The sequence below is a fragment of the Rosa rugosa genome, chromosome 4 (assembly GCF_958449725.1).
Source record: "Rosa rugosa chromosome 4, drRosRugo1.1, whole genome shotgun sequence".
In the NCBI taxonomy this organism is placed as follows: Eukaryota; Viridiplantae; Streptophyta; class Magnoliopsida; order Rosales; family Rosaceae; genus Rosa; species Rosa rugosa.
The window spans coordinates 9223846-9250786 of record NC_084823.1 but is presented as its reverse complement, the minus strand read 5'-3'; the positions used below and the strand labels follow the sequence as shown (position 1 = coordinate 9250786).

The window sequence follows — 26941 nt, the reverse complement described above, 5'->3', positions numbered from 1 at the left end:
CACGCCCCATTGCAGTGATTAGTTGGAATCGAACTTAAATTAGGACTCATTCACAAGTAGGTCAACACCAACTAAACCAGCTCATATAGGTAATATTTGTTATATCTATACTATTATTAAGAGAGGAGGGTTTGTTAGCCAAAATTAAAAATTTTGATAGAAATGACCTTAGAAGATTAAAAAACTTTGAGAATTAATTAAATCACAAGGACAATTATGACATTTACAAAATATACTTCTATGTAATGACAATTTTCTTTTTTATTTCTGAAAAAATAAAATAAAAAATACTTGCGCATGTGTGTAGAATGATCAAAACACAAATTTGGCCAAACACATTTGGTGGACTTGGAATTTCTGTGGACGCTCGGAAACCCATAAAGAAAAGAAAAGAAAAGAAATCCCCATGAGCGACGCTAGGATCGAATGCCGGAAAAGCTACCGTCGCTGATCATCGTGGAAATGTGAGTTAGCTTGTCTCGCCCTGTTATCTCACTGTCTTGTTTGGAAAGCACAACATATAGCTTTCTTGATCGAATTCGAAATTTAACACAGTAGCCACTAGTTAACTTTGTATTAGATAGACAACCTCTATTGTCTTGTTACACTGGGTCTCGTTCAACTTCTGATTTCTACCCTCAGAACCCTTCTCTGTGGTAAGCTCTCTGTTCTCAGCAAGTTGTGATCTTGATTGTTGTTTCTCTCAAATTTCATTTCTGTTACAACCAAACTTGGAGAGTGAATAATCAAAACAATGGAGGACAATTCTTGTGCCGATGACCTCAAGAACCATGTAATGAAGGTTTTCGAGGAGGCCACCAAAGGTTTTCAGGGGTTTACTCCTGTCAACTATCTTTATCGCTTTGAAGAACGCCACCTCACATAAGCAGTTAAGGCAATCAGGTTGTACAGTGATCTCATCGACAAGGATTTGCGAAAGGTCTTCTGCAAGTGGCGCATCCGTGGCCTCAAGAAAGAGGCATTGAGGATGTTCCATGCTTTGGTAGATGATGGAGATGTAGACGAGGTCAAGGAGATTGTTAGGCCCACCCTTAATTGAGACAGGCGTAGAATCCATGGTTGCAATATACACCTCCATTATTAAGGCCCACCTCAATGCTGGGAAGACCAAGGGAGCTCTCGAGGCCTACCGTGGCATGTTAGCTGCTGGGGTTGCCCCCAACTCTTACACTTACACTGTTTTAATCAAGGGACTCACTACTGACCCCAACTTTTTTGAAGATGCCAAGAAGTGCTTGCTTGAGATGATGGACAAGGGGAAGCGGCCCAATGTTGCTACTTATACTGCGGTGATAGAGGCCTTTGCAAGGCAGGAGGACAAGGCAGCTGAGGAGGAGGGCAAAGACTTGGTGTGGGTGATGATGAGTAAGGGGTTTGTGCCTAATGCAAAAGCAATGAGGGAGGTTCTAAAAGAATGTACGGCCAACAAATGTAATAAGAAGGGTCATGAATATTGTACTTTCCAAGTTGAAAGGCTGATGTTGTGCTTAATCAGTGTTACGCCAGCAGCTTCAGGATTAGGAGGTTTGATATATGCGAGAGCTAGTGAGGATAGAAAATCATAGTAGGATAGGGTTTCAATCTGGGATTTATAATTGTGATTGTTGACCTTCAAGTAGTCTGTTGTGCTAATTCATGTAGGTCTGTGTTTCTTTTATCCTGGTGTTCTGCATTCATATTTTTCTTTGTAGCCACTATATTATCTGCTTTTGACTTGTTGTATATGAAGAAAATGAATTCAAATACCAGTTTCTTTACTTGCTAGCAAAACCATAGTTTTTTGGTGTCCTGCTTTTGTGGATTCTGAAATCCTTGCAGTTGGTATATTTAATTCTTGGTGCATTCTTCTCTTCTCCTGAAATTTAACGAACTTGTCTTCTGTTGATTAATTTATAAAATTCTTACACTTGATTGATTTGGACAATAATCGTTATTAACTGCTTCAATTTGTGCATGACGATTGGGCAAGGTACATACAGCAGTGTTGAGACAAAAACAAAAAAGCGATGAGGCTGCAAGGAGACTACAGGATGAAATTCAGAGAATAAAGACTCAAAAGGTGCTATTTGTTGTTGAAATGCATATGGTCATGGAGAATGATGATTGTGTTTGTTTATTATTAATACAAGGTTATTTCATAGGTTCAATTGCAACACAAGATCAAACAGGAGTCTGAGCAGTTTAGATTATGGAAAGCATCACGAGAACAAGAAGTTCTTCAGGTAAATAGAATGGAGGAATATCATAGATGTTTACTTTGTGGTTTTCTTTTGAACCAGAGCCACACTACTTGTGATATGACTTGACTGAACATAATAAAGTAATCTGCAAATAAATGATGGATAAAATTTTTATTCATTTTTAATTGAAGTATGATGATGGTTCTTCGTTCTGTTGATTTTGATAACCTTTTATGGGACAATTTTGTAGATATTTTTGACAGTAAGGTAACTTTAGAATCACTGCAATCCCTAAAGAAAAATAACTGCTAAGACTAAAACTACAGGGAGCCCAAAGTGGAATGCACTCCAAACTACAGGCAGAGACCTAAAATAGTTTAACTTTTTACTACGCAACTACTGAAATTAGTTTAGTTAGTTAGTTTTCATGTTATTACTCTTTTTGAAGTGAAGATGTCAAAATGATATTTGTTGAATTTTCCTTCAATGTATGGTCTGCTGGCAGATTAATCTTATTATGATGTAAAAAAAAAAAAAAAACAGAAGCAGAATCTGAATCTGAATCTGAATGGTATAAGAAATTTGGCTCTTAGTATTGTTATTGGCTATTCTTGCTGGCTTTAAACTCTACTATAATTCTCAAATGATTGTAGTCTATATTTATAGTAATTCTGCATACCATTCAACTGTTCAAGTGGTACTTTTCAGATTTTAATTAGTAGAAAACATCATCCTGATTGACGAAACCGACATTTTTATTAAATTATGGGGAGTAAATTTTCTGATGTTGAAGTTTTAACTTTCAGAATGTTATCAGCTCTTTTTTTTTTTTTTTTTTTTTTTTGGGTTAGCGGGAGAGCAACTTTTGCTAGATGTATACCATATTTTCTTATATGCAATAGTTTTAAGAAGCTGTACATAATGTAGCTTGATTATATCTTTTATTTTCTATCCATGTTGGAAACTAAACAGCTACAAATCTTCTATTTTGTGAATGATCAGCGTAAGAAAGAGGGAAGGAGGAACGAGTATGAGATGCATAAGCTGTTAGCTTTAAACCAGAGGCAAAAAATGGTAAGCAAACGTTTGTGTGGGATGCCCTTCATTTATAGAAAGATATACTCACTTCTCTACGCTATGCCAGGTTTTGCAACGAAAGACAGAAGAAGCTAATACGGCCACAAAAAAGTTAAAGGAGCTTTTAGAATCCAGAAAGACTTCTTCACTTGAAACTTCTGGTCATAATGCTCATGGTATTCAGGTATTTGTTACTCGAAGCTTCTAATAAAAAAGAAAAATCATTTATCAAAATGAAGTGCTTGTCTGTATGCTATGAGTTGGACTAATGACAAATATAAAAAAAGATGGCATCACATTATCTATGTCACATTGGACTGGACCTTTGCTTTTAATGTAGCTTGATAGTAAAGTAGTTTGATTATCTTTTGTGCTGTTATTATAATACTGTGATTTCCATCTATGTAATGAGGATCTAATTGGCTCTTCACTCTATTTGTCTGACTGGACGTAACCTTGTTTTGTTTGGTTATGCATTGGGATGTGGTAATCCTCCATGTAACTGTTTTCTCCATATAGGCTCTGATGCAGGCAATCGAACTTGAGCTTGAAGTCACAGTTAAGATTAATGAAGTAAGATCTGAGTATGAGCGGCAAATTGAAGAGTAAGCCTCTAATTCTGTTGGACTAGTTTATGAATGAATCTTTAAGGCTTTTAGAATTGACTTGCTTGAAGGTGCTGTTGGAGCTTTCTAGACATGTTCAGTTGTTTTCATCATTTATGAAGAAATGGGTATGATAAGCATGATAAATATTATTCAAGACAAGTTGAAAAATTTAAGGTGTCAGGTCCATGAGTCTTGTGAACCTAGAGAGGAGTTGTACTTTTGATAGTAGTGTATATTGGATATAACTTCGGCAAAATTCCTGTAATTGCAGTGTTTGCAGTATCTCTCTTTGTTAGTACAGTTCACTTGGCAAAATAGCATCATGTATTAAGAACCTAGTCAAGCATCTATCTCAACTTCTCTGATACGTTGAATATATTCATAGTAACAGTACTTGCAGTTATCCATATTTTTTGTATTTGATTTGAAAAGAGCCATGCTCTCTGACCAATAACTGTCTGTATATCAACTTTGTTTTTGACTGGGACAGTGTTTCTTTTGTGGCAGTTCTCTAATCAATTTCATTTTAACTATGCTACCACAGGCGTGCTATGATGGCCAAGGAAAGAACCAAGCTAATAGAAGAACAACGTAATTTAAGGTGAGTATTTTTGAAGTCGAATATTTTCAATATCATGTTGTCATGTTGCAATAAATTCGTCCATTATCTTGTGTGTACATGATGTATATATCTTTGTTTCAATGGTATGAATGCAGTGATTCCTCGGAAATAATGTCTCCTGGTGCAAGAAATTCAAGGATTTTTGCACTTGAAAACATGCTTGCTACTTCTTCTAGCACCATGTTATCTATGGCATCACAATTGTCAGAAGCAGAAGAGCGCGAGCGGGGTTTCAATGGCAGGGGGCGTTGGAATCAAGTTCGGTCTCTTACAGATGCCAAAATTTTGATGAATCATCTGTTCAACTTAGCTTCTTCCTCCAGTTAATGGATTATATATGACATTGGAAGTTCCCCAAATAGAAACAATTCTTCTAAATGATGTGTAATTGTCATACACTCCCTCATACTTTGGTATATGACTGAAAACAAGACTTCTCCTGCTTTTCAAGGTGCCTGTTACGAGATAAAGAAGTTGCATACAGAGAGACCCACTAAAATACTCATCTTGGTCCTTTCTTTGTGGACACATTTGGTTTTTGAAATTTTTTTTCCCTTTTGGTTTCTAGCATTAGAGAAACCCTTTAACTTTTTTCTTTTTTCTATTCATGAATGCTAATTCTAGTTTGGTTAATCTTTTATTGCAACAGAACTCAGCGTTGAAGAAATCTGAAAATGGACACAAGTATGATTTGCGCAAGCTAGTAAGTGCAGTGGCATTCCCTTTTGAAAGCTTTTTTATTTATTTATTTTACCTTCATAAGACCATGTCTGTAACCTCTCTTACATGTTATAAACTACCTATTTTCATTATGAACTGATTTCAGTTGATTGAAAAATAACTACTAGTCTTTATTCCTATAATTTACTCAATTACTGGTGCTTTATGTGCTCAAGGATTCACGGACATCATTCATCTTGGAGGACATGGATATATCTGACTCAGATGATGAGTGGATAGCCTCAGGAAAGCCAAAGACTAAAAAGAGAAAGTCCAAATATGGAAGTTCAAGTGAGGGATTCAATGCGCAAAGTAGTAATGACTCTGGAGGCTTCAAGTTAGATAGTGCTGGTGAGGGGATAGTCAGTGTTGTGAAGAAAAGCGAGTCGGGTGTATGCTGCTCTTGTAGCAAGACTTCCTCCTGCAAAACAACTAAATGTCAATGTCGAACTACTGGAGGAGCCTGTGGGCCATCATGTGGTTGTGTGCCTGCTAAGTGTTCAAATAGAGAATCCAGCCTAGTTGAGGTACATGGGTCTCCAGAAGGAGAAACTGCTCAAGGAATTGGAAATGATGAAGGCACTGATGAAACAGAGAAGAATCAGCATCTTGCTTCTCAGGGTGCCAGGTTACTTCAGAATGCATTAGTTGAGAGGCCTAGTGAAACAACTGATGATGGTGGACCAAGAAGAAAAGCTCTTTCAGAGATCGGAAATACGTTGGTATATTTATTCTTATCCCAAAAACTTAATAGAGACATTCATTCTGCTGGTCTAGTTTCATTCACTTAAAAACTTCTATGATCTAAATGATTTCTATAACTGCAGGCCAAATCCAATGCGCCGAAGCCTAACCAGAGAAAGAAATGGCGAAGAACCACAATCCAACTGGTTGCAAATGCTCCGCCTCCCTCGCAGCCAGCAACTGCTGAAGCACCTCAAAGGCCAGATAAAGGGGCACCAGAGGTACCCATCCCTATGAAGCTTCCTCAAGGGGCAGATAAAGGGGCACCAGAGGCACCCATCCCTATGAAGCTTCCTAGGGCAATGCGATCAGCTGCATCAAATGGTGGCAACTTATTTAGAGAAAGGAATTCTGATAAAGCAGATCAATCTGGTGTCAGTAAGGAGGCCGGTGTTCCTGCTCCAAGAAGTCCTCTGCGGCAGAACAAAACATCAGATGAGAAGGAGAACTGTGGCCTTTAAATATCATTTCTCCTTAGAAGAACCGTGGCATTATTTATACCATTAGTGGAGCTAAGCTGTGAAGCTGGAGATGTATGTCTAGTACCGATGATGTAGGTTGATTGTGTTCAAGGCGGCTAGTAATGGCCAAAACACTGCGGCTACAAGGATTGATCAGTCCCAAAAGCCTTTGAGTTTCTGTTTGATTGCTGAAGAGAGATGTAGATGCTTAGGTGTTTCTTTGGTGTGTTTGGATGGTCCTCAGGAGTGTTGTTCGAGTTACTACCTATGCACCATTGAGAGATATTGCCCACATTAATTCAATCCGACACATTGTTCATAAATTTGTTATGCAATTGGTCTTGGAATTATAGCACATGTAGTCACAAAGCATTTGCAGGTGGTAAACCGTAAAGAAGGTATCAGACTATCAGTCCAGCAGCACTCGTCGACGTTGTTCTGCACCACTTCTGCCTGCCCATTTGCCCATCCCCAAATTAGTTGATATGATGATCTTCAGGCTAAACATTAACAAGTAAAAGATATGATTAATGGACTACAACAGAAATTATGAACTTTGTGAGATGAATGTATCATGACATCTAAGAAAGCATGCCCATGCTTACTTGTCAATGTTGAGGTGAACAATAAGGTGATGAGTTCGATTTGATTGTTTCTTTTAATCCGATTTGAACTTTGCTAAAGCTTAAAAAGCTCAGAATGGGCTCAGATTAAATAATTTTTCCTATACTCCCGTTTGGCTCAATTGTGTTACTAGATTCGTTCTGGTGTAGCCCCCTTGACTAGACATTCTTAGTAAAAAAGATGATAGTAAAATATTCGAAAGGCATGGGTGGAAGCAAAGTCATAAATCACGTAGCACCATGAGAGAAGCTTTGCTATTCTGATGGCTTTATACATCTAGCAACTTGTAATGTTGTGTTTTAAATCACTGTTCCTTGGTCTCAGTTTACATTTTTTGTACTGGTCTTTGAACTCTCTTGTTGACAGGGTATATCAAATCCCTGTAATCAGAAGAGATGCCAAAACAGCCTTCTGGACATCTTGCTAACTTATATCCAAGCTTCTCTATTTTATCTTTGTTGCAGTGGAAAGGGCTCTTATTCTTCTTTAAGTTTTGTACTGCCAAACACATCTTCGTGTTTCTCAAGTTGTGTTACATTACTGGCATTTGTTTTGTGCTACAGATGGCTTGATTCCTTTATGAAATTCAATCTTGTATTTATTTATTTCTAGTTAAAGAGTGAAATGGTAATTCATTTGTTGTAGTATGGCATTGAAATGCTTTTTTCATCCCAAGACGTGTGATTGCATTATTTTGTATTAATAGAGGTATCATTGCAGGCACTTGATATGTGCTCAAAATTTTAATTTGCTGCTGTAAAATGTCATTGTTATGATGCTATTACTCGGAACACTTTATAATAGAAAGATTCAAGATCCATGGCTTGCAAAAATAAAATGGCATCCAATTTTCTGGTACTAAATCAGATATAATGATGCTTTCACCATGGTAATCAATGAATGGATCGGACTTCCTACTTAAACACTATGAGTCAGTGTAATCCAACAAAGAGGTCTTGGCCTAGCCACTGAACAGAGAAACCTTAATTTCATCCATATGAAATGTAGCACCTAGCACCTCAATAACTACCATGAAGATAGCCCAATCCAGACATGATCAATTAATAGAGGATCAAGTGCAATAACTAAATAGATAAAGAACGAACAGTGAAAAGTTAATTTCATTTAACAAAAACTGATTTACAGGATTATAGTGTACTACCAATTATTTGGTTCTGATATCAATAGATCTACAGGAATAACATAGAATCTAGCTAAAAGACCTAACTAAACCAATTGCTTCATTCAAAAGAGAATTGAGATGGAAGAATTGGCCCCAATAGTAGTCGTTAGAGGGGGAGGCAGAAGATGGAGTTGAAGCCAAACTTAAGGGAAAAAAAAAGATGGGAACACCAAACTTAAGGGAAAAAAAAAATCTGAGTTTTATTGATTTTGTATAGGGATATGCTGCTGTTGGCAGCTGTTACAATTGCCATAAAAAGCAGATAAAAATAAAATGTACCTACATAATCAAACAACTAGTGTACGTGATGATTTACAGTGAAATGTCCAAAAATCCTGTTTCAGAGATTGAACTAATTTAGCTAAGGAGCTAACTAGGCAGCTATACTTCATGATTCTAATCTCCAAGCAGCTGTGGGAATGATGATGAGAGTGGTAGTATATCAGCTGTATCGATGTCATCCCCTCCCGACATGAACTCGTCTCCAAAGTTGTAGTTGCTGAATTCATCAGAGTTGATGTACGCATGATCCATAGGGATAATGAAATCATCAAAGGCAAAACTAAATGCTTCATCTTCGCTGCTGACTTGTACCTCACTAATAACCGACCCATTTTGATCTATAGGTTCTGAACCAATATTGTGAGATACAGGGGGTACATTTTCTTCTGAAGGTTGTTGTCGCTTCGCTTGAGGCTCAAGCAACTCTTCTTGCTCCTTGTTTGTGTTCTCTCCATCATCACAGGCACAGGCACAGGCAAGAACCTCTTCCTCTTCACGTTGCTTTCTCTTCTTTTTGATCATCTTGGTTTTGGGTTCACCATTTTTTCTTAGCAGACAGAGAACATAGTCTTTCACCGCCTTTTGTTTATTGTCGGTGAGTGATGGATCAAGGTAGAACTCATACAAGATCCAACAACCGTTGTGCTCCGATGCTTGGTTCTTGTAAGTAAGTCTTTTCTTCAAGCCAACCACACGACCAGTCTCCAGAGATTTTACTGGCTTGCCGGAGTCGTCGCCCTTCCAGGTGCCATTGCCAACGGTCCGGCGTATGCGTGTGTCTGTGGAACTCATCGTCTTGTGTTGGGTAAAGAAGTAGATGTCCTTGTTGAGCCTCAAGTCGTTTGGTCTTCTGGTCTTGTAGGCGTCCCATATCTCCCAAGGTTCTTGGTGACCGTAGAGGTCGCAGTCGAACACCACGCTGTTTCTGCCGGGCACCTTCTCTCCGCTCAACATGGGCTTAAGGTAGAAGAGAACTAGTTCGTCCTCCATGGGGCAGAACCTCTCTCCAGGAAATTGATTGCCTCTGGTCTCCTCCATTGCAAGATCTTGCTGCATATATATATTTCTTGGTTTTCTTGGAAAGGCTTGTTTGAGGAAAGAAGATATGATCGAGTAGCTACGGTTTCGATATATCGATGGATGGATGGATTACTAATGACTAGGGCTTCGGTTGGTTTTGATGGATGATTAATAGAAACTAGGGTTTTGGATGAGGGGAGAAGGTTTCAGATGGTTTGGAATTTAGAGATCGATGGTCGGTCCAATTTATAGAAACTAATGACTTGGAGTCCACTCTTAAGTAACCGACTTGAAAGTAGGGTTTCCAAAGCGCGTGGATGCGTAAATGACTATTTTGCCCTTAAGTTACATCCCTGCCTATCGTTCAGTCAGTCATAAACCCCCGCCCGCCGACAGGAGAATTTCGCTCTCTCGCTTCTCCTTATCAACTTGACAGTGGAGCAACTGGAGGGTTTGATTAGATACGCGGCAAGGAATATTGATTTCTGTGGCAAAGGGATTGATTTCCGTCTCTAACCTGCATTTGATCACTCGGCACGAGGTTATTGAAGAGAGACGAAGCTCGAGCTTTCTGGAGATCGGAGGCAAATCCCTAAAGCATAGAGTCGTTGCCCAGTCAATCCAATTGAATCCGATAATCCGGTAATTCTCAGGTCTGAATATTGCATCCGACTCTGAATTCGAGTTCCTCTGGGCTCGGTTATTCTGGGTTTTGTTTAAAGTTGTGGTCTTTGGCTTTGGAGGAAATTGGGGGTTTCGAATTTCTGGGCTCAGTTGTTGTGGGTTTTGTTTAAAGTTGTGGTCTTTGGATGGGAATTGGGGGTTTCGGATTTCTGGGTTTTTCCTTTTTTTTTTTTTGGTGAAATTGGGTTTTCTGTTTGATCCTCGATTGTGAAATTGGGTTTTGTGTTTGGTTTGTTTGATCCGTGGGTGCTTGGTAGAGTAGTGCCTCTTGCTTGCAATTCATCGTTTTACACCCCTTTTCTTTCTGGATTTCTATGTGTTGATTGAAAAGAGACATTACGTTGTTGAGTTGAGTTGTTTTGTTCTGTATTCGTTATGCAAGTTTGTTAAATTAAGGCTGTTCAATTGCAATGGGTATTTTTATTGGATTATATTTTTTTCTATTTTATTTCTCAGACATAGACATTAGATAGTGGCTTCCTTGATTGGGATGAATTTTTGTATGTCTTCCTTGATTTGATATGATTATACTTCAAGTGCTGGTGTGAAATTGGAATGTGTGCTGCTGCTATCTGTTTTTGTTTGATTTTTTTTTTTTTTTTTTTATTGGTCTGTTGATTTTGGAGTTTTTGCTCGAGGTAACTTTTCTTTTGCTGTTTTCTTTGTTTAGTGTCTTTTGGTGGTGAATTTTTTTCCCCTCTTTTTTTGATGGTGAGCTGTTGGAGTTTGGTTTTCTTACAGAGGTTTTGGGTTTGGTTTCATAATTGTTGTGCTCTGAACCATATTTAATAGTGGATTCTGAGTAAGTGGGGATCAATGAGATGTGATCTTCAAACAGCTAAAGCATTAAGAGTAATCTTAAATAGTATAAGTGAAAATTGGCTGTCAGCTTTATTTAAAACAACAGAGAGAACAATTTTTGTTTTATGGGAATTTGTGACCAAAGACAATGTTGGGAATTTCTGATGTTAAAGCTAATTTTTTTTATCTCTAAATAACTTTTGATTTTCCATAATTTGCAGTCTTTGTAAAGTCTGAGGCATTCAAATAGAAAAGGGAAGAAGGGAAATCAGTTTCATCTCGAATTTCATAGGTGAGATTTCAATCTTTTATTCTGTGCCTTTTCTCATTTAAGTTTATTTCTCGCTTTCAAATATGATCAAGTAGCTGGTCCTGTGTTAAGTTGATTGAGTATTCTGTGCCTTTTCTCATTTAAGTATATTTCTCGCTTTAAAATAGGACAAGTGGAAGTTATTTGTGAATTTCTGAGAATGTGATTTGAAATTCTTTCTGGGTGCTGTATTTGATGGGTGAAGGATTGGAATAGTTGATGATAAGGAATGAGGTTTTGAATCATTTTGTGATTGCAGTTGATGAGCCACGGCATCCTTTTTTTTTTTTTTTTTTTCCCCGGCTCTCTCTTCGTGCTTCTTTTCCTTAATCATCACTCCTTGATATTGATCGTTGAAATTAAACCAAGTCGTTTTGTTTCTATGAATTTTTTTATTTTTTGATTCGTGTTCTTTCTGGGAATTATTGAAGAAGTAGGGATTTAGACCTTCTTGGCTTATTTCTGAGGATCGATGACTTTTTAGGGGCAGTTGCTGCAAGTAGTCCTAACTTTATTACTGGAATCCTCTGTTAAGTGCTATGTTTTGTAGAATTCTGTAACTTCTTGGCTTATTTCTGAGGATCGATGACTTTTTAGGGGCAGTTGCTGCAAGTAGCCCTAACTTTATTACTGGAATCCTCTGTTAAGTGCTATGTTTTGTAGAATTCTGTAACTGCTGCAATTAAGTTACCTTCTCAGCTTGGTTCTTTTCTTTGTATTAACATTTGGTTGATGCCTCATCATGTGCACTTTTGTATACAGTTAACATACATGTCCCTTAGTAGTGTCATTGATGCCTTTTTGTTAATCTTCCGCAATATTCTTAATTTCAAAGCTTAATTCTATACATGAACTTCAGTAGTTCATTGTTGTTCCCTTCTATTGCATTCTTCTTTTGCTGATATTGATATGAGTTACAGATTCATACGTAGTGTTTAACTTTCAAACGAATCTATGGGATATTTATAGTCAGTGAATGCTGTTCTGTTGGGTTTGTATTACCTAAATAGTGAAGTGATGCATAATAATGGATTTGATATCATTTAACTGTATCCTTTATTATGTATCATTTCACTATTTAGGTAATCAATTTCCAGTTTCCAATTGGTTTCCTCCTCTTAGTAAATTTTTGGATTTTGAGTATGAATTTTCCTTGCTCTCGATTTTTGTTTGCAGATTTTGAAGAAATTTTATAAGCAGTGTGATCCTGGTCAGTGGTCACTGTTTCAGTCTCCTTTTCTAAATTTTATTCCCTGCTGAATTACTATTTGTTGCTGCACCACTTTTTGTATAGATAGAACTGCAGCAAACAATGCTTTTGGAGAGACTCATGACCAACTTTTGATAGGCCAACACCTTTTGTATATATACACCTGGAACAACTATTTTTTAGAAAATGTTCCAGCAGCAATTGTAACCAAGTTGACTTTAAACTAAGATAGCCTATTTTTTGAAAACTACTATAATGGAAAATGTTGCCAGTAGAAACTTTAATTCATCTTTTGTTTTAGATGATCTGCAGTGATGATATTGTACTATTTTGTCATATTGTACAATTTTGTCTGAGATCCTTGATTTATAATGTAGCAATGGTCTCAAGACAATTGAAAACAATTTTGTCATCCTTTTAAGTTTAGTTCTATTACATCTAATTCATTGATAATGTTACATCCCGCAGCAAAGCGCGGGGACTATTTCCAGCGTCTTCATAGTAATCTCATATTCTGCCTCTTATTTGATCGTGTCTTCTATTTTATTCTTATTCTGCCTATTAATCTTATTTGATTGTATATATTTTTCTATATATAAAGGATGAAGAATACTGTTTTACTGTTTCTTATAAGGGGCGGAAAAGCCCTATTTGTCCTCACTGTTCCAGGATAATATCAAGAAGGTGGAAAAGTCATTTCTGACCTTGCTCTTCTCTGCGTTGGATATGGATCGTTGTTTGGGTTTGGAATTCAGCCGCTCAGATCAAGAAATAAAAAAGCAAAAGAAGAGAAAAGAAGGAAAAGAAGAATCGAAGAGAGGGGAAGATCTCGCCGATAACCGTCGGGTTTGGAACTCAGCCACTTAGATCAAGATCAAAAAAAGCAAAAGAAGAATAGAAAAGAGGAGAAGATCTCGCCGAGAGAAGAGAGCAGAGAGAAAAGAGGAATAGAAGAGACGAAAGCAGAAACGAAAGAAGAGAGAAGAAAGAAAAGAGGGATAGAAGAGAAAAGAAAGACGAACGGAATAGAGGAAAGGAGAAGATCTCGGCGACAATAGATCGGTTGCAAGGTATTTGTAGTTTCAATCGTTCTGGGTTTTTTGTTGTTGGATTTTTCCTTCTTTTGTTGATGTTTTTGAGGGGGATGATAGTTTTGGGATATTTTGAATGAACTGGGGGGATAATTGTTTCTGATTCTTAGATTTGTAATAGCTTTGAAATAATTTTTCAATGATAGGAATCGATTGTTATTTCTGAAAGTGGGTTGTTTTGTGTACTTCCTTATTTATTGCTCTTAAAATCAAAACAATTAGACCGCTACATGTGCAATGAGTTAAAAAAATTTTAGAGGACAATGAATTGTCAAATTATTAAAGATTGGTTGGGCTATCTGTTTCAAATTCATTGCTTATGAAGAATGATCCACAAAGAAATAGAGAGATTGGGTGTGATTGTTTGCTTGGCTTTGCACAGATAGCTGATGTTCAGAAAAGGCAATTTTCACGTCATCATCTGAGTAGGAGGTTAGTTGTTTCTAAGCCAATTTGGTTTTTGTTTTCTGAGCTGTGAGTTTTTTTTTATTATTGTTTGTATTCCTGAATTTGTGATAAACTTATATTTCTGTTTCTAATTGTACTGAAAGAAAGAGTATAGTTGTTTCAAATATTATAAAAACTGATACATTTCATAAATTTTATATCTACGTGTTTCAAAATATTTTGGTTTTAGCATTTTTGGATCAGTTTGTATACATTTGATGTATTTACTTAACTGTTTTCCAAAATAACAACAATGTGCAGCCTATTCTATGGACATGTGAGGAATGGAAGTGATATGTAAATGTGGTTATAATTCACTCAGATTGTGGTTATAAATAAATATTTTGGTTGTAAGATTAACCTGTGCATGTTTAAATGAATGATGGTTGAAATATAAGAAGGTGAGGTCTCTGTTCTTCTAATGTCCCGTCTTTTTTTCATTTTCTTCTGTCATTTTTTCATTTTCATTCAGTCATCTGTAATTAGGAGTGAGTGAAAATTTGACTTTCTTATATTGAGGAGTGATTACTTGGAAATGTGACTTTATTTTTCTGCCTGTAGTTTAACAAGGTTAAATGTTATTTAGCATATCAATTTCTACAGCACAATCTCAGTATGAATTCTTATATTTTTTTTGGCAGCTATATGTTCACACGGCTGTTAAAATTTTATTTTTTAAGTTGTAGGTTAACTTTATTGACATTTATAATTCAACTTTCTGGTGTAGAATTTTTTATAAATTAATTTAATGTCAGGCTTTGCTTGATTTTTTTGGATTTGATTTTATTTCATTTTGAGTCAACAAAACTGCCCCTAAATTTAGAACTAATAACGGTAGAATTTTTAATTATTTGCCCTTTATGTTCATTTGTAGAATGTGCTGGGGATGAGTTTTGTTTTTTTGTTTTGGTTGTCATTGGTTCTCAAAGTGTCCAATTTGGCTAATTTATATTCAGGATTGGCTCACTTTTAATGGGTTATGTTTCTATATAACAGTGTTTAATTAGAGAAAGACCCGCAGGTATATCAAAACAATTTGCCAAATTCTTGAAGTAAGGATTGCATCTCTGCTGTTGTGTTTTTTTTGTGTTAGTATTGTTTGATTGAAACTGTTAAAATATTGGGGGATTTTATTGTAATTGTTTTATCAATTTGAGTAAATATTATAGTTCAATTAATTTTTGTATTCATGAAGAAAAAATCATAGTGATAGGTTTTGAGTAATTTTTATTTGTAATGAGGACCTGTTGTTTTAGAATAGAAAGGATTGGAGCAGGCGAGGCCGATTAAAGGAAGAGGAGAAGAACTTGGTTTGAATTCTGTTTGGATCAATTTTGGGTCGTCCTTTCTGTCGATTTTGAAAGGTTTCAAATTGAAGGTATTGCTTTATTGATTTCTATGTTTTTTTTATCTTCATTGGGGTTTTTTTTTGTGGTTGTGTTTGAATTGATATGAGCTTTGATGTTTTAGGGTATTGTTTGCGCTCCAGTTTGGGATTTAAGTGATCGATTGGAAAAAGCTGAAGGTGACGCTCTCATATTGATTTCAAAACTTTGCATTTTGACTCATAGGGGTTTTGATGTTTTGGGTCTGTGTGGTTTGGAATCTGAACGATTGATTGAAAAAATTTGAGTTTTAATAAATTACTGTGTCTTTACTTTTATTTTTTTGTGTTTTTCTTTTTAAGTTAACTAATGGCAAATGAAGTGTAGTTTTTTGCCATGTGAGCGCTAATCAATGTCATACATATTTGCAAGTTAAATGAAGCATTAGTTTTAATACAGGAATGTAATGCATGACAATTTTGATGTCCTTATCATTCATATCTATTATGTAAACCAAACCTAACTGGTATGAGCGTGGTTGTTCACATACTTTGAAGAAATTGAAAAAAAATTTTATTGTTGTAAGACAGATTCTTCTCCTTTATTTTTCTTATTTTCTTTTTCTTTTGTTTGTGCTTTAGTTTAACAAATATTGTATTGCTGTTGTTTTCTGTAGTTATATAATTAATTTCATAATTATGTTACAGTTTCGGTTGCTTTTTACAGAATTTATGCAAAATAGTCTACATATCATTTGGCTGCCACTGTTCCTTGGTCTACTGTTTAACGTTGTGTCCATCTTTGATTCGTATTCAGGTATGAACTTTGAATTTATGTTTACTCAGTTAGTGGCTTTGTTTGTTTTCATTGTGTGCTGTTTTTGTACAAAATACATGATATAACTATGTTTGTCCGACTAACTATGTTGCATTTTGTAATTGGTTTTTGCTTTCTGTTCATTTTACAGAGCTTTGGGACAGTGTGCACTCAGGTAGTTTTAATGTTTTGGATTGAGATTTGATTATAAGAGTGGTTTTGAGTCATTTGTTATTTTAATTCCCTTTCTTTTCAATGTAGTTATGGCATGTGATATCACGCACAAAAGAGGAAAAAGAATGTTGGAACAAAATGATGCTGAAGGTCTAAATCGTGATGCAGAGATAGAAACAAGAAACAACAGTGAGAATTTTTATGCCATGAGAGGCCAAACTGATAGTGGGGATTTTGGTACAGAGGGAATGCATCAAAGAAGATCAAGAAGACCAAGACGTGGTATGTATAAATTAAAATTGAATGTATTTTGTTCTTCATGAATTCAAATTCTGTAACATTGTGTCAATGTTTTTTATAGTTACTGAACCTGCAATAACAGAGGAAAAATACACTTCTAAACAGTTGAATAGAAGATCAAGAGGGCGAAGACATGGTATATATATATATATATATATTAAAATTGAATGTATTTTGTTCTTCAATAATTCAAATTGTATAACATTGTCTTAATGTTTTTTATAGTTGCTGAACCTGCAGTAACAGAAAAAAATGACAGCTCTGAACACTTGATTAGAAGAGTTGAACCTGCTGAAAAAAATAACACTCTGTTGTTGAATCAAACTTTTGTTAACAGTGAACATTCGCATGTTAGTCATACAGGTATAGTGGATGAATTTGTATCAGTTTTTAAAAACATTTCATGATATGTTTACAACATTGTTCGATCATTTTGATTTTCCTTTCATCTAAATTAATACAAACCTAATGGAATAAGAGGTATAATTTTTTCTGCATTCATCATGACTTCATATTTACAGTCTGAGTAATTTTTATCATAATTGTCATCATTGTTATTAATTTATGTCATATTTTACATTCAGGTCACTGTTCGTTCTCATTCGGTCAGGCATCATATCAGAAAAGTAGAGCAGGTTATTTTTGTTAAATTTTAGTCTGTGTATCAATCAAATATACATATACATTTGCTTACCAAATATAATATTACTGTTGTAGGATTGATTATGAGATATGAAGATTTGGGTGATAATATTCATGAATGCAATTATTGCAATGCGAATTTTTGGTCTAGAGAGGCTCTTAAACAATCATCTTCAAATGCACCTCTCATTTATACAAATTGCTGTCAAAAAGGTCAAATCCAAGTTCAGTCATCAGAAGAAGCTCCATATTTTCTTGAACAATTATTAGATCCAAATAATGACTCAAATAGCAGAGTATTTAGAGAGAATATTAGAGTCTATAATTCAATGTTTTCTTTTACATCAATGGGAGCAGCAATTGATAAAAATATTAACATTGGTTCAGGTCCCTATGTTTTTAAGATAAGTGGGCAAGTACACCATTTAATGGGTTCTGTTTTACCTTCTGATGGAGAATGTCCTAAATTTGCTCAGCTATACATATATGATACAAAAAATGAGATTTCAAATCGGATTAATGCTATTGATCCTACTCATGTTAATACGAAAATTAAGCCAGATATTGTACAAGGACTGATAAAAATGTTTGATGAAAACAATGATTTAGTAAAAGAATTTCGAACAATGAGAAACAAGTTTGAAGCTCATTCTTTATCTTCGTTTAATATGATTATACTTGATCATCAACCTACTGATAGTAAACAATATGAACAGCCAACAAGTGAAGAAATTGGTGGTTTAATAGTTGGTGACATTGGACAATTTGATTCAAATAGAGATATTATTATTCAATCAAATAGCGGAAATTTACAGCGCATTTCTAAAGTACATCCAAAATACATGTCATTACAGTATCCAATACTTTTTCCTTATGGTGAAAACGGTTATAGAATAAATATACCAATGCATCAAATTGCACAAAGTCGCACAGAAAAAAAAACGAAATATATCAATGCGAGCTTTTATTACATATCAACTTCAAGATAGAAATAATAAAATGAGTACTTTGTTAAAAGGTTGACGATTATTTCAACAGTATTTAGTAGATGCTTATGCAACAGTTGAAGAAAGTCGTTTACATTGGATTAGACAAAACCAAAAAAATTTTCGAACCGAGACTTATAAAGATATTTATAACGCACGTTCAGCTGGAATTAACAAAGTCTGCGACTTAGGTTGAAAAATTATTTTACCAAGTTCTCATACAGGAGGTCCAAGAAATATGATTAACAATTATCAAGATGCTATGGCAATTTGCAGAGAATATGGTAATCCTGATTTATTTATAAATTTTACTTGCAATGTTAAATGGGTCGAAATACAACGATATTTAAAAGATAAACCCAACTATAAAGCAGAAGATAGACCAGATATAATTTTACGAATGTTTAAAATCAAATTGCAAGATATGGTTGCTTATATTAAATCCGGACAACCTTTTGGAGAAATTGAAGCAGATGTTCATACAATAGAATTTCAAAAAAGAGGACTTCCTCATGCTCATATGTTATTTTGGTTAAAAAAAGATTACAAATGTTATACAGCAACTGATATAGATTCTATTATTTCCGCTGAATTACCAAATCAAGATACTGATCCAGAACTTTTTGAAATTGTAAGTCAATTTATGATTCATGGACCCTGTGGACAAATAAATACTAAATCTCCTTGCATGCGAAATGGGAAGTGTTCAAATTTTTTTCCAAAACCATATAACATAAATACTATATGCGAAAGAAATGGACCTTCAATATATAAACGTCATGATGATAATACAAAATTTGTAGTGAAAAACAATATACATATTGGGAATAATTTTATTGTACCTTATAACCGAGATTTATTATTAAGATATAATGCTCATATTAATGTTGAATCATGTTCTCAATCAATGTTGATTAAATATTTATTTAAATATATTAATAAAGGACCAGATCGAGCTCGAATTTTATTACATCAAAACTTAAACGACGAAATTGCTGCCTATCTTAATTGCCGTTATTTAACTCCACACGAATCTGTATGGAGGCTATTTGAATTTTCAATCCATTCTCGACATCCAGCTGTACAACATTTACCTATTCATATGCCTTTAGAACAAAATGTTATATTTAATGAACATCAATCTCTGGAATCAATACTAAAGCAAAAAAGCACAGAAGATACAATGCTAACTGGATGGTTTAAAGCAAATTCAATTTACCCAGCTGGATGTGGACTAACTTATACAGAATTTCCAACTAAATTTGTTTGGGATGATCGTGACAAATATTGGACGCCAAGAAAAAAATATCACACAATTGGTCGAATAGCTTATGTATATCCTGTTGCAGGCGAATTATATTTCATGAGAATGTTGTTAAATATTCAAAAAGGATGTTGCAACTATGATTCAATAAAAACAGTTAATGACATTACATATAGTTCTTACCAAGAAGCTTGCCAAGTTTTAGGCTTATTAGGTGATGACAAGGAATGGATTGAAGCATTAACAGAATCTTTCCAGACTGCAACATCTTTTGAAATTCGGCAACTTTTTGTTACAATAATATTATTTTGTCATGTTGTAAATCCTGAAATGTTGTTAAATTCATGTTGGATGCATATGTACGACGATATTATCCACAAAGCTAGACTTGAACTTTCAAATCCAGCTTTAATTTTACTAGAAGCAGAATTGAAAAATAAAGTATTATTTGAGTTAGAACAGATATTTAATAAATCTTCAAGTTCATTAAAAGATCATCAATTGCCAATGCCTAATATAAATGAAATATTTGAATTAGATAACAAATTACTGAGAGAAGAACTAAATTATGACCGTCTTCAATTGAAGCTTGAACACGATAATTTGGTGAGTCAGCTAAATACAGGTCAAAAAATTATTTATAATGACGTTCTTAAAGCAATTGAAGAAAAGACATGTAACACATTCTTTGTTCATGGTTATGGAGGAACTGGTAAGACATTCTTATGGCATACAATAGCAAATAAATTAAGATGTGAAGGCAAAATTGTTTTAGCTGTTGCTTCATCTGGAATTGCTTCATTATTACTTCCAAACGGTAGAACTGCTCATTCAAGATTTAAAATTCCTCTTACCATTAATAATTTATCAATATGTCCAATAAAAAAAGGCACTCATCTTGCAAAATTAATTGATAGAACAGATTTAATTATTTGGGACGAAGCTCCAATGGCTAATAAATATTGTTTTGAGGCATTAGACAAATGTTTACGTGATATTTTATCTAATTCAAATAATCCACCAATTAATAAACCATTTGCTGGAAAACCAATTTTGTTAGGCGGAGATTTTAGACAAATTTTACCTGTTATTACTGGAGGAGGCAAAGAGCAAATAATTGAAGTCTCCTTAAACAGTTCATATCTTTGGTCATCATTCAAAATATTTCATTTAACTGAAAATATGAGATTATCAAAAAAAAATTTGAGTGATGAGGAAAGAATAAATATTTCAAGTTTTGCAAATTGGTTATTACAAATTGGAGAAGGTAATATATGTTTAATTAATGATGACAATGATAGAGATGCATCTTGGGTTGAAATTCCAGAAGACTTGCTTATTCATACATATAAAGATCCAATAGAAGCAATTTTCCTTGCAACTTATTCTAATTTCAATATTAATTACAATAATTTTAACTATTTACAAGAACGTGCAATTGTTACGCCACGAAATTCTACAGTCAAAGATATAAATGATTATATTATAAATTCGTTACCAGGTGAAAAAAAAATTTATTTAAGTGCTGATAGCATATTGGTCAATTCTGGAAATAATGAAGGTATCAATACTTTGTACCTAATTGAATTTTTAAATACACTTGAATTTAATGGCTTACCATCACATCAATTGATTTTAAAAATTGGAATGCCTGTCATGCTATTACGGAATTTAAATCAAACATCTGGTTTATGCAATGGTACAAGATTAATAATAACAAAATTATATGACAGATTAATAGAAGCAAAAATATTAACTGGAAAAAACATAGGTCAAAATTTTTTCATACCAAGAATTGATCTCAATGTATCTGAAAATAAGTGGCCATTTATTTTTAAAAGACGGCAATTTCCGATAAGACCATGTTATGCTATGACTATTAACAAAAGCCAAGGTCAATCATTAAATCAAGTTGGTATATATTTACCAGAACCTGTTTTTACACACGGACAATTATATGCAGCACTATCAAGAGTCACATCAAGAAATGGTTTAAAAATTTTGATAAACAATGATAATCATATGCCAAACAAATACACTAAAAATATAGTTTATAAAGATGTGCTACAAAATGTATAAATTATGTCTATAATCTTTAAAGAAAATTGAAAAAAAAAAAAAAATCAAAAACTATCCCTCACGCGGTTACAGATACTCTGGAATCTGGATAGTCTCCTCCTTCACACTCTCCCTCTCCTCCTTCAATCCACTCAAGTATCTACAATCCAACGAGCCCGCAATAGTTGGCGCCGCGATGGACGAGTCAGCAACCTGCTTCATCGTCCATTTCCCGGTGCCCATCATCCCCGTCTTATCCAATGAGAAAGAGCCCTTCTTTTGTGCTCCTGTTATAATGGTTTTCTGTCTCTAAATTCAACTTTCAAATTTGTGCTGTGAACAAATGGTGGGATAGTTTTCAAATTTGTTTAATAACAGGTGGTTCTTCATGATGGCAGGACAGAGTAGCTCATCTTCGTTCATCAATGACAATTAAAAAGTTCTTAATCCCAGCTGGTAACTGATCTGATACTTAGTCAACAAAAAAAAAGAACAAGAGAAGAGGCCCTCCTTTCAAAGGTAAGCAAAACTTTGAATCCCCAAAGCTCAATTTCCCTGCAATACATTTTGGTTATGAGTTAATTAAGATAGTTGGTTTTCGTAGTGATTTGTGAAGAATTGTTCGGATCGCAATGATTTAGTGTTGTAAATGGTTCAAGTTTTTCATGGTACTTAAATTGCATAAGTAGTTGCATTCCAGAAAGGCACCTTTCTTTCTGTTTTTTGTGTTCATAAGCAATTGGTCATAGTTAAAATAGATATATTGAATTTTGAATTCCATAAGAAGGAGAAATTTGATCAATATTAATCTGTTGCTAATCTGTTGACTTCACCATTTCATATTACTCAAGGGTCAAAACTAAAGTTCAGTCTCTCTGTCTTAACTTCTGAGTTAAACCCATATCACCAGTCTTTGAAACTTTATACTTGAAATTGATATTTGAATCTCTGATGCATGAAGAGATTGAGTCGGAGGCTGAGATTTTAGGAGACATGGGGAAGCTTATATGTTTGGTGGTAAAGTCAGGGGCAGATCCAAAGCAAGTTATTATTAAGAGCATAGATGGGAACACTTGGTTTTCTTACTTCACAAAACTAACAAGTTCTTTTATTCCCCAGGTCCCTCCTTCAAAAAAAAAACGATGCCTGCTCTCTCTTCTTTAGATTAAGGATCAGACTGTTGCCATCTAATATTTTGATTTCATGGATTTAGCATCTCTAATTTTGAACGATGGCCTGAATTTCATCTAGGCATGCAATTTGATCTGCCGCATAATCTTCATTTGATGTATAGGATGAATTCTTAGCACAGTTTTTATACTTTCCTTTCTTATTTGGTCTTCCCTTGCAATGATTTTACTTTGTATTGGCCTTTTTTGCAAAAGGAAGTTGTAGATAGTTTTTGTTTCTTTTTAGCACTGTGGTATTGGTTTTTAATAGTTTATTTTTTCTTCTTCTTAGAACTGTGGTGTTGGTTTTCAATAGTTTTTGTTTCTTCATTATGTTCTTTAGTATTTCCTCTGTCTCAGAGGATATAATCTGCGAAACACACTTCTTTGTCAATCCATTGCTGATAAAGTGAGTGAATTTTTAGTCATCTCATAATTTTCTTAATATGTGTGTTCCAATTTTTATTTTCAAATGCTGCGTTCTATAGTGCTATAGGTTCACAAAGAAGCTCTAGCTCTTTTCTCTAAGTTGCATCAGAGTGGATTAGGTCATGACGATGTCAGTGAGCACTGTGTTCTTAGTAGGATAAACAAAGTTGATTATGATGAAGGCAATTTGACAGCTGATCACGGTTCAAATAATTTCCTTTCTAAAGTATAGTTAAATTCGATAACGGTGCTACACAGTGAAGGATCCAAAGTTGATTATGGTTTTTGGGAAATATAGTTAAATTTACCATCTTTAACTGTTATTTAAATTTGGAACAATCAAAGGTTTTGAAAAGATTGCAGCATTAGCTTTACCATTACAGATTTCAAAAAATATATCAACGGAATTACACATTATATAAATCTCAGGTCTTTTGAAAAAACAATGAGATATGATAGATTTGAAAAAACAATGAGATATGATAGATTTGAAAAAACAAGGTCAGGCAGTCCAAAATCCTTGGTTTTCTGTGAACCAAATTGTACTTTTGTCAATACATATACTTCATTTCTACCTGAACACTGACAGATAAAACACACAATCATCAACATCCTGCTCCTTCAATGCAGCATCACTCAGATACACGTAATTAATTACTTTTCTGGTAATCAATTTACACACCTTCAACTATTATCCAAACCTAAGATTTATACATTTTGGTGGGACAGTTCCTCCTACCGAATTGCAACATAAAATCCAATGAGATCTGTAGCTTGAAATTCACAGTTTCACTCCTCAGTCCTCAGTAACTCATTGTTCTCTTTTTGAATGATAGTAAGAAGCTTTTGGTTTTCCTGTTCTGTTTTGTTAAATGGGTTTAGGGACGTAGTTGATGTTCTATAAATATCCAATTATATGATAGCACTGTGGTGGCTTCTAACTTTATGTTACTGACTAAGTTCTATATAAGATGATATAATCAAATAACAGTTTTGATTAAAATTTGAAAAATTGGAATTTTGACGTTTTATATTCTTTATTGTTTTGTTGTCAATGTTTTGCAGTTTTAATTCGAGGTTTAGAACAGTTGTACATATTTCTGAGAAGGAAATGATGTATTGTTGCTTTTCAAATAGGAAATTGGCAAAATTAGATAGGGTTTTGTGTCTGCAGTTTGTTTTGGCAACATTTTAACAAGAGAAGGACGATATGAAAGTAATTGAGTTTGAATAATGGATGTTGATGAGATCATGTTTCTATTTTAGTTTTTGGTCACTGGAATGGAGTAGCTTAGTATCTTGGAAGCTGAATTTGCTGATGTTATGGTGTTTTAAAACGTTGTTTTTTCTTCTTCTTCTTTTGTTAAGAAAAAAAATATTAACAAATAATTTTGCCAGAAAAACAATGTAAATAACTATGAATATTAAGTAAAACATACTGCACCTGTGATTTGTAATATACTTGGTAAACATCCTGTACTTTCAACCAATACCTGATCAGTTTTTCACAATCCACATTACCATAACCATGTTGGAAAGCAGGTATGACTGATCAAAGGCATCTACTTCGTTCCTCATCTTACCTCTTTCCCCTGAGAGGCATTTCTTTACGTTGCTTTAGTTACTGTTAGGCAAAACTAATACCAGAATTTTCAAAACAAAATAAATAGTCTTTGTCAGCTTAACAGTTTTACACTATGATGGAAGGCAAACATTTATCAGATATTTGAGTATTTTTTCACTTATCTCAATCTTTACTTCACTCCTGACAGATCACTTTTAACTTTCTTTCCAACACTGCAATTTCGACTTGCTTTAATTTCACATTTACTACACATGTAATCTAACATATATCCATTATTTCAGAAATTAGTAATCAAGACAAGGAACATTGACTTCATGCTTCATGCTATCTTTCTCTTGCAACCTTCTTAATGAGTCTCTCTTTCTCTGCATACAGACTTTTCAAACAACATCCATTCATATTTACAAGTATGTGTGTGTGTGTGTTCTCACTTTATTTTATTTCTTGCCAACAGTTTACATTTCGATTGCCAAAATAAACATAGCTTTACAGTTCTTCTGATAACATATCTGATTCACATTTTCTATAAGTCTCATTCTCTGCTTCATTATCCAGGTTTTACGAATCTATGAGTGTCAACCAGCTTGAGAGCATATTGTCTTCCATTTCAACTTCCATTATCAGATACTCCATCCACAGCAAAGTGCGGGCGCGTTCTCTCTCACTTTCTAAATCCAAACAAACATAACATTTACATGGATAAAGCATACAGTGGCTACCGTTTGTAGTAATCATCATAAACTTTATGTATGACACTTTGCTGTTCTTTTTCATATTGTATTGATTATGGATTTCAGTGATATAATGAAGTAATACCACTGTTGCTTTATTCCATTCTTTTGGTAATGGATATGTCATTTTTACACAAACAACTTTCTTAGTCAGTCTGTCCAAATTTTGACATTTTAGGTGCTGCTCCTTTTTAAAGCTGAAGAAAATAGCCCAACGGCAAAAAAAATACAAATTAATAAATAAAATAAAAACTGTTGATAGTTATAAATCATTTTTATTAAACTCCCCACTTAATTAGGACTATAAAACAAAATGCCTAACCTTTGATTTTAAACTATACAGCTTAGGCAATTTTTGGACGTTCAACTCTCAAACAAAATCTCTTCCTTCCTTCCACAATTGTTTGTAAATGTTCCCTCATAACCCTTACCTATATTTTCTACCCTTTTCAACTTTGCCATTAAATAACATTCTACCCTTTTTCCTCGTAACAAAATGCCTCACCTAAAACTCTCTCAAACAAAATCTCTTCACCACAAACGAAATCGAATCTTCCACAATTGTTTGTTAATTTTGCCTCATAACCCTTACCTATATTTCCTACCCTAACCCGCTGCAGAGCGCGGGCATCAATTCTAGTGTATATAATACGTCCAGTGTTTTAATCTAGAATTTCCAGATTTGCATTTGGAATCAAGGAGAGGGAGCCAATTGTAGTTTGAAACATTAGATGCAGCAAAGTCAGAGAAGCAACTAAAGGTAAGTATTTAATTTTACTTGCAACTTAACCTATTGTATATACTGTCCTTCTCAATTATTTATGTTAGGAGTTAAATATTGGCGAAAGGAGTAAGGAATCAGTAGTTGTGCTAACATGAGTTTCATTATTTTGATTTATGTTTCGCAAATTGAGATATTGAAATGGATTTGCTTCTTCTTCTTATTTAATTATGACTAAATATTTACAAAATACTAATTCCCCTCACACTGTTCATCGATTTAAGTAAGCTAACTCTATTGCATTTATATTGAACAATTTAAACCCCTGCTCCATTTTCATACTAGAAAATGAATGCTTATCTTGAACCTGGAATCTGAAATCTGAAATCAATAGGAACATTATTGCGTTTTTATACAATAGGAACATTAGCATAATAGTTTTAAGTATAGCGACAAGGTGGTCACCATATATTATATCTTCCCCCATTTTTTATCTGCAGTGCCTATATATTTACTCTTATGACAGGTTAGATCAGAAATTAGTATTGTAACAATTGACTACTTTAAGTTGTTGATAAGAGTGTGTGTGTTTTTTTTTTTTTTTTTGGAACCGCAGTGTTCTGTGTACAGAAACTACTTCATAAGAAGACATTGCT

General features: G+C 34.3%; 5 protein-coding genes and 1 long non-coding RNA gene across 7 annotated transcripts; 5 read left to right on the top strand and 1 right to left on the bottom strand.

The window, feature by feature from the left end:
• The first annotated feature begins 334 nt into the window (after positions 1-334).
• Positions 335-4840, top strand: LOC133746335 (kinesin-like protein KIN-4C). Its single transcript, XM_062174520.1, has 7 exons — positions 335-2080; positions 2163-2243; positions 3204-3275; positions 3346-3462; positions 3798-3883; positions 4431-4487; positions 4604-4840. Exons 3-7 carry the CDS (start codon positions 3237-3239, stop codon positions 4833-4835), a joined length of 531 nt encoding a protein of 176 aa, XP_062030504.1. The 5' UTR covers positions 335-2080; positions 2163-2243; positions 3204-3236; the 3' UTR covers positions 4836-4840.
• On the top strand, positions 1077-1586 carry LOC133744282 (pentatricopeptide repeat-containing protein At4g38150-like). Its single transcript, XM_062172418.1, has one exon. The coding sequence runs from the start codon at positions 1077-1079 to the stop codon at positions 1584-1586; it is 510 nt and encodes a 169-aa protein (XP_062028402.1).
• A 24-nt stretch (positions 4841-4864) lies between the features above and the next one.
• Positions 4865-7192, top strand: LOC133746334 (kinesin-like protein KIN-4C). 2 transcript variants are annotated; one of them, XM_062174519.1, is made up of 4 exons: positions 4865-4959; positions 5158-5211; positions 5405-5950; positions 6056-7191. In XM_062174519.1, exons 3-4 carry the CDS (start codon positions 5435-5437, stop codon positions 6431-6433), a joined length of 894 nt encoding a protein of 297 aa, XP_062030503.1. In that variant the 5' UTR covers positions 4865-4959; positions 5158-5211; positions 5405-5434; the 3' UTR covers positions 6434-7191. The 2 variants fall into 2 exon arrangements, with proteins under 2 accessions (XP_062030503.1, XP_062030502.1); XM_062174518.1 differs by lacking the exon at positions 4865-4959 and having other exon boundaries at positions 5071-5211; positions 6056-7192.
• Positions 7193-8636: 1444 nt separating this feature from the next.
• Positions 8637-9560, bottom strand: LOC133744281 (NAC domain-containing protein 83-like). Its single transcript, XM_062172416.1, has one exon. The coding sequence runs from the start codon at positions 9558-9560 to the stop codon at positions 8637-8639; it is 924 nt and encodes a 307-aa protein (XP_062028400.1).
• A 353-nt stretch (positions 9561-9913) lies between these two features.
• Positions 9914-18616, top strand: LOC133744280 (uncharacterized). Its single transcript, XM_062172415.1, has 14 exons — positions 9914-10184; positions 11249-11319; positions 13217-13617; positions 14021-14070; positions 15347-15463; positions 15556-15610; positions 16118-16226; positions 16378-16401; positions 16488-16682; positions 16762-16836; positions 16926-17063; positions 17285-17335; positions 17418-18169; positions 18605-18616. Exons 7-14 carry the CDS (start codon positions 16142-16144, stop codon positions 18614-18616), a joined length of 1332 nt encoding a protein of 443 aa, XP_062028399.1. The 5' UTR covers positions 9914-10184; positions 11249-11319; positions 13217-13617; positions 14021-14070; positions 15347-15463; positions 15556-15610; positions 16118-16141.
• A 3081-nt stretch (positions 18617-21697) lies between these two features.
• LOC133742011 (uncharacterized) lies at positions 21698-25662 on the top strand. The gene is made up of 3 exons (XR_009862318.1): positions 21698-21948; positions 22049-22169; positions 25389-25662. It is a non-coding gene; the product is annotated as an uncharacterized LOC133742011 (long non-coding RNA).
• Positions 25663-26941: the final 1279 nt, after the last annotated feature.

Excerpts from the sequence above, each read along its gene's own strand:
- LOC133744282 (XM_062172418.1), top strand. The coding sequence starts at position 1,077 with ATGGTTGCAATATACACCTCCATTATTAAGGCCCACCTCAATGCTGGG.
- LOC133746335 (XM_062174520.1), top strand. The coding sequence starts at position 3,237 with ATGCATAAGCTGTTAGCTTTAAACCAGAGGCAAAAAATG. Across the intron at positions 3,463-3,797 it reads ATAATGCTCATGGTATTCAG|GCTCTGATGCAGGCAATCGA; the intron begins GTATTTGTTACT and ends TTCTCCATATAG. Across the intron at positions 4,488-4,603 it reads GAAGAACAACGTAATTTAAG|TGATTCCTCGGAAATAATGT; the intron begins GTGAGTATTTTT and ends GTATGAATGCAG.
- LOC133746334 (XM_062174518.1), top strand. The coding sequence starts at position 5,116 with ATGAATGCTAATTCTAGTTTGGTTAATCTTTTATTGCAACAGAACTCA. Across the intron at positions 5,212-5,404 it reads AGTATGATTTGCGCAAGCTA|GATTCACGGACATCATTCAT; the intron begins GTAAGTGCAGTG and ends TATGTGCTCAAG. Across the intron at positions 5,951-6,055 it reads CAGAGATCGGAAATACGTTG|GCCAAATCCAATGCGCCGAA; the intron begins GTATATTTATTC and ends CTATAACTGCAG.
- LOC133744281 (XM_062172416.1), bottom strand. The coding sequence starts at position 9,560 with ATGGAGGAGACCAGAGGCAATCAATTTCCTGGAGAGAGGTTCTGCCCC.
- LOC133744280 (XM_062172415.1), top strand. The coding sequence starts at position 16,142 with ATGCAAAATAGTCTACATATCATTTGGCTGCCACTGTTCCTTGGTCTA. Across the intron at positions 16,683-16,761 it reads ATCAAGAAGACCAAGACGTG|TTACTGAACCTGCAATAACA; the intron begins GTATGTATAAAT and ends TGTTTTTTATAG. Across the intron at positions 17,336-17,417 it reads ATATCAGAAAAGTAGAGCAG|GATTGATTATGAGATATGAA; the intron begins GTTATTTTTGTT and ends TTACTGTTGTAG.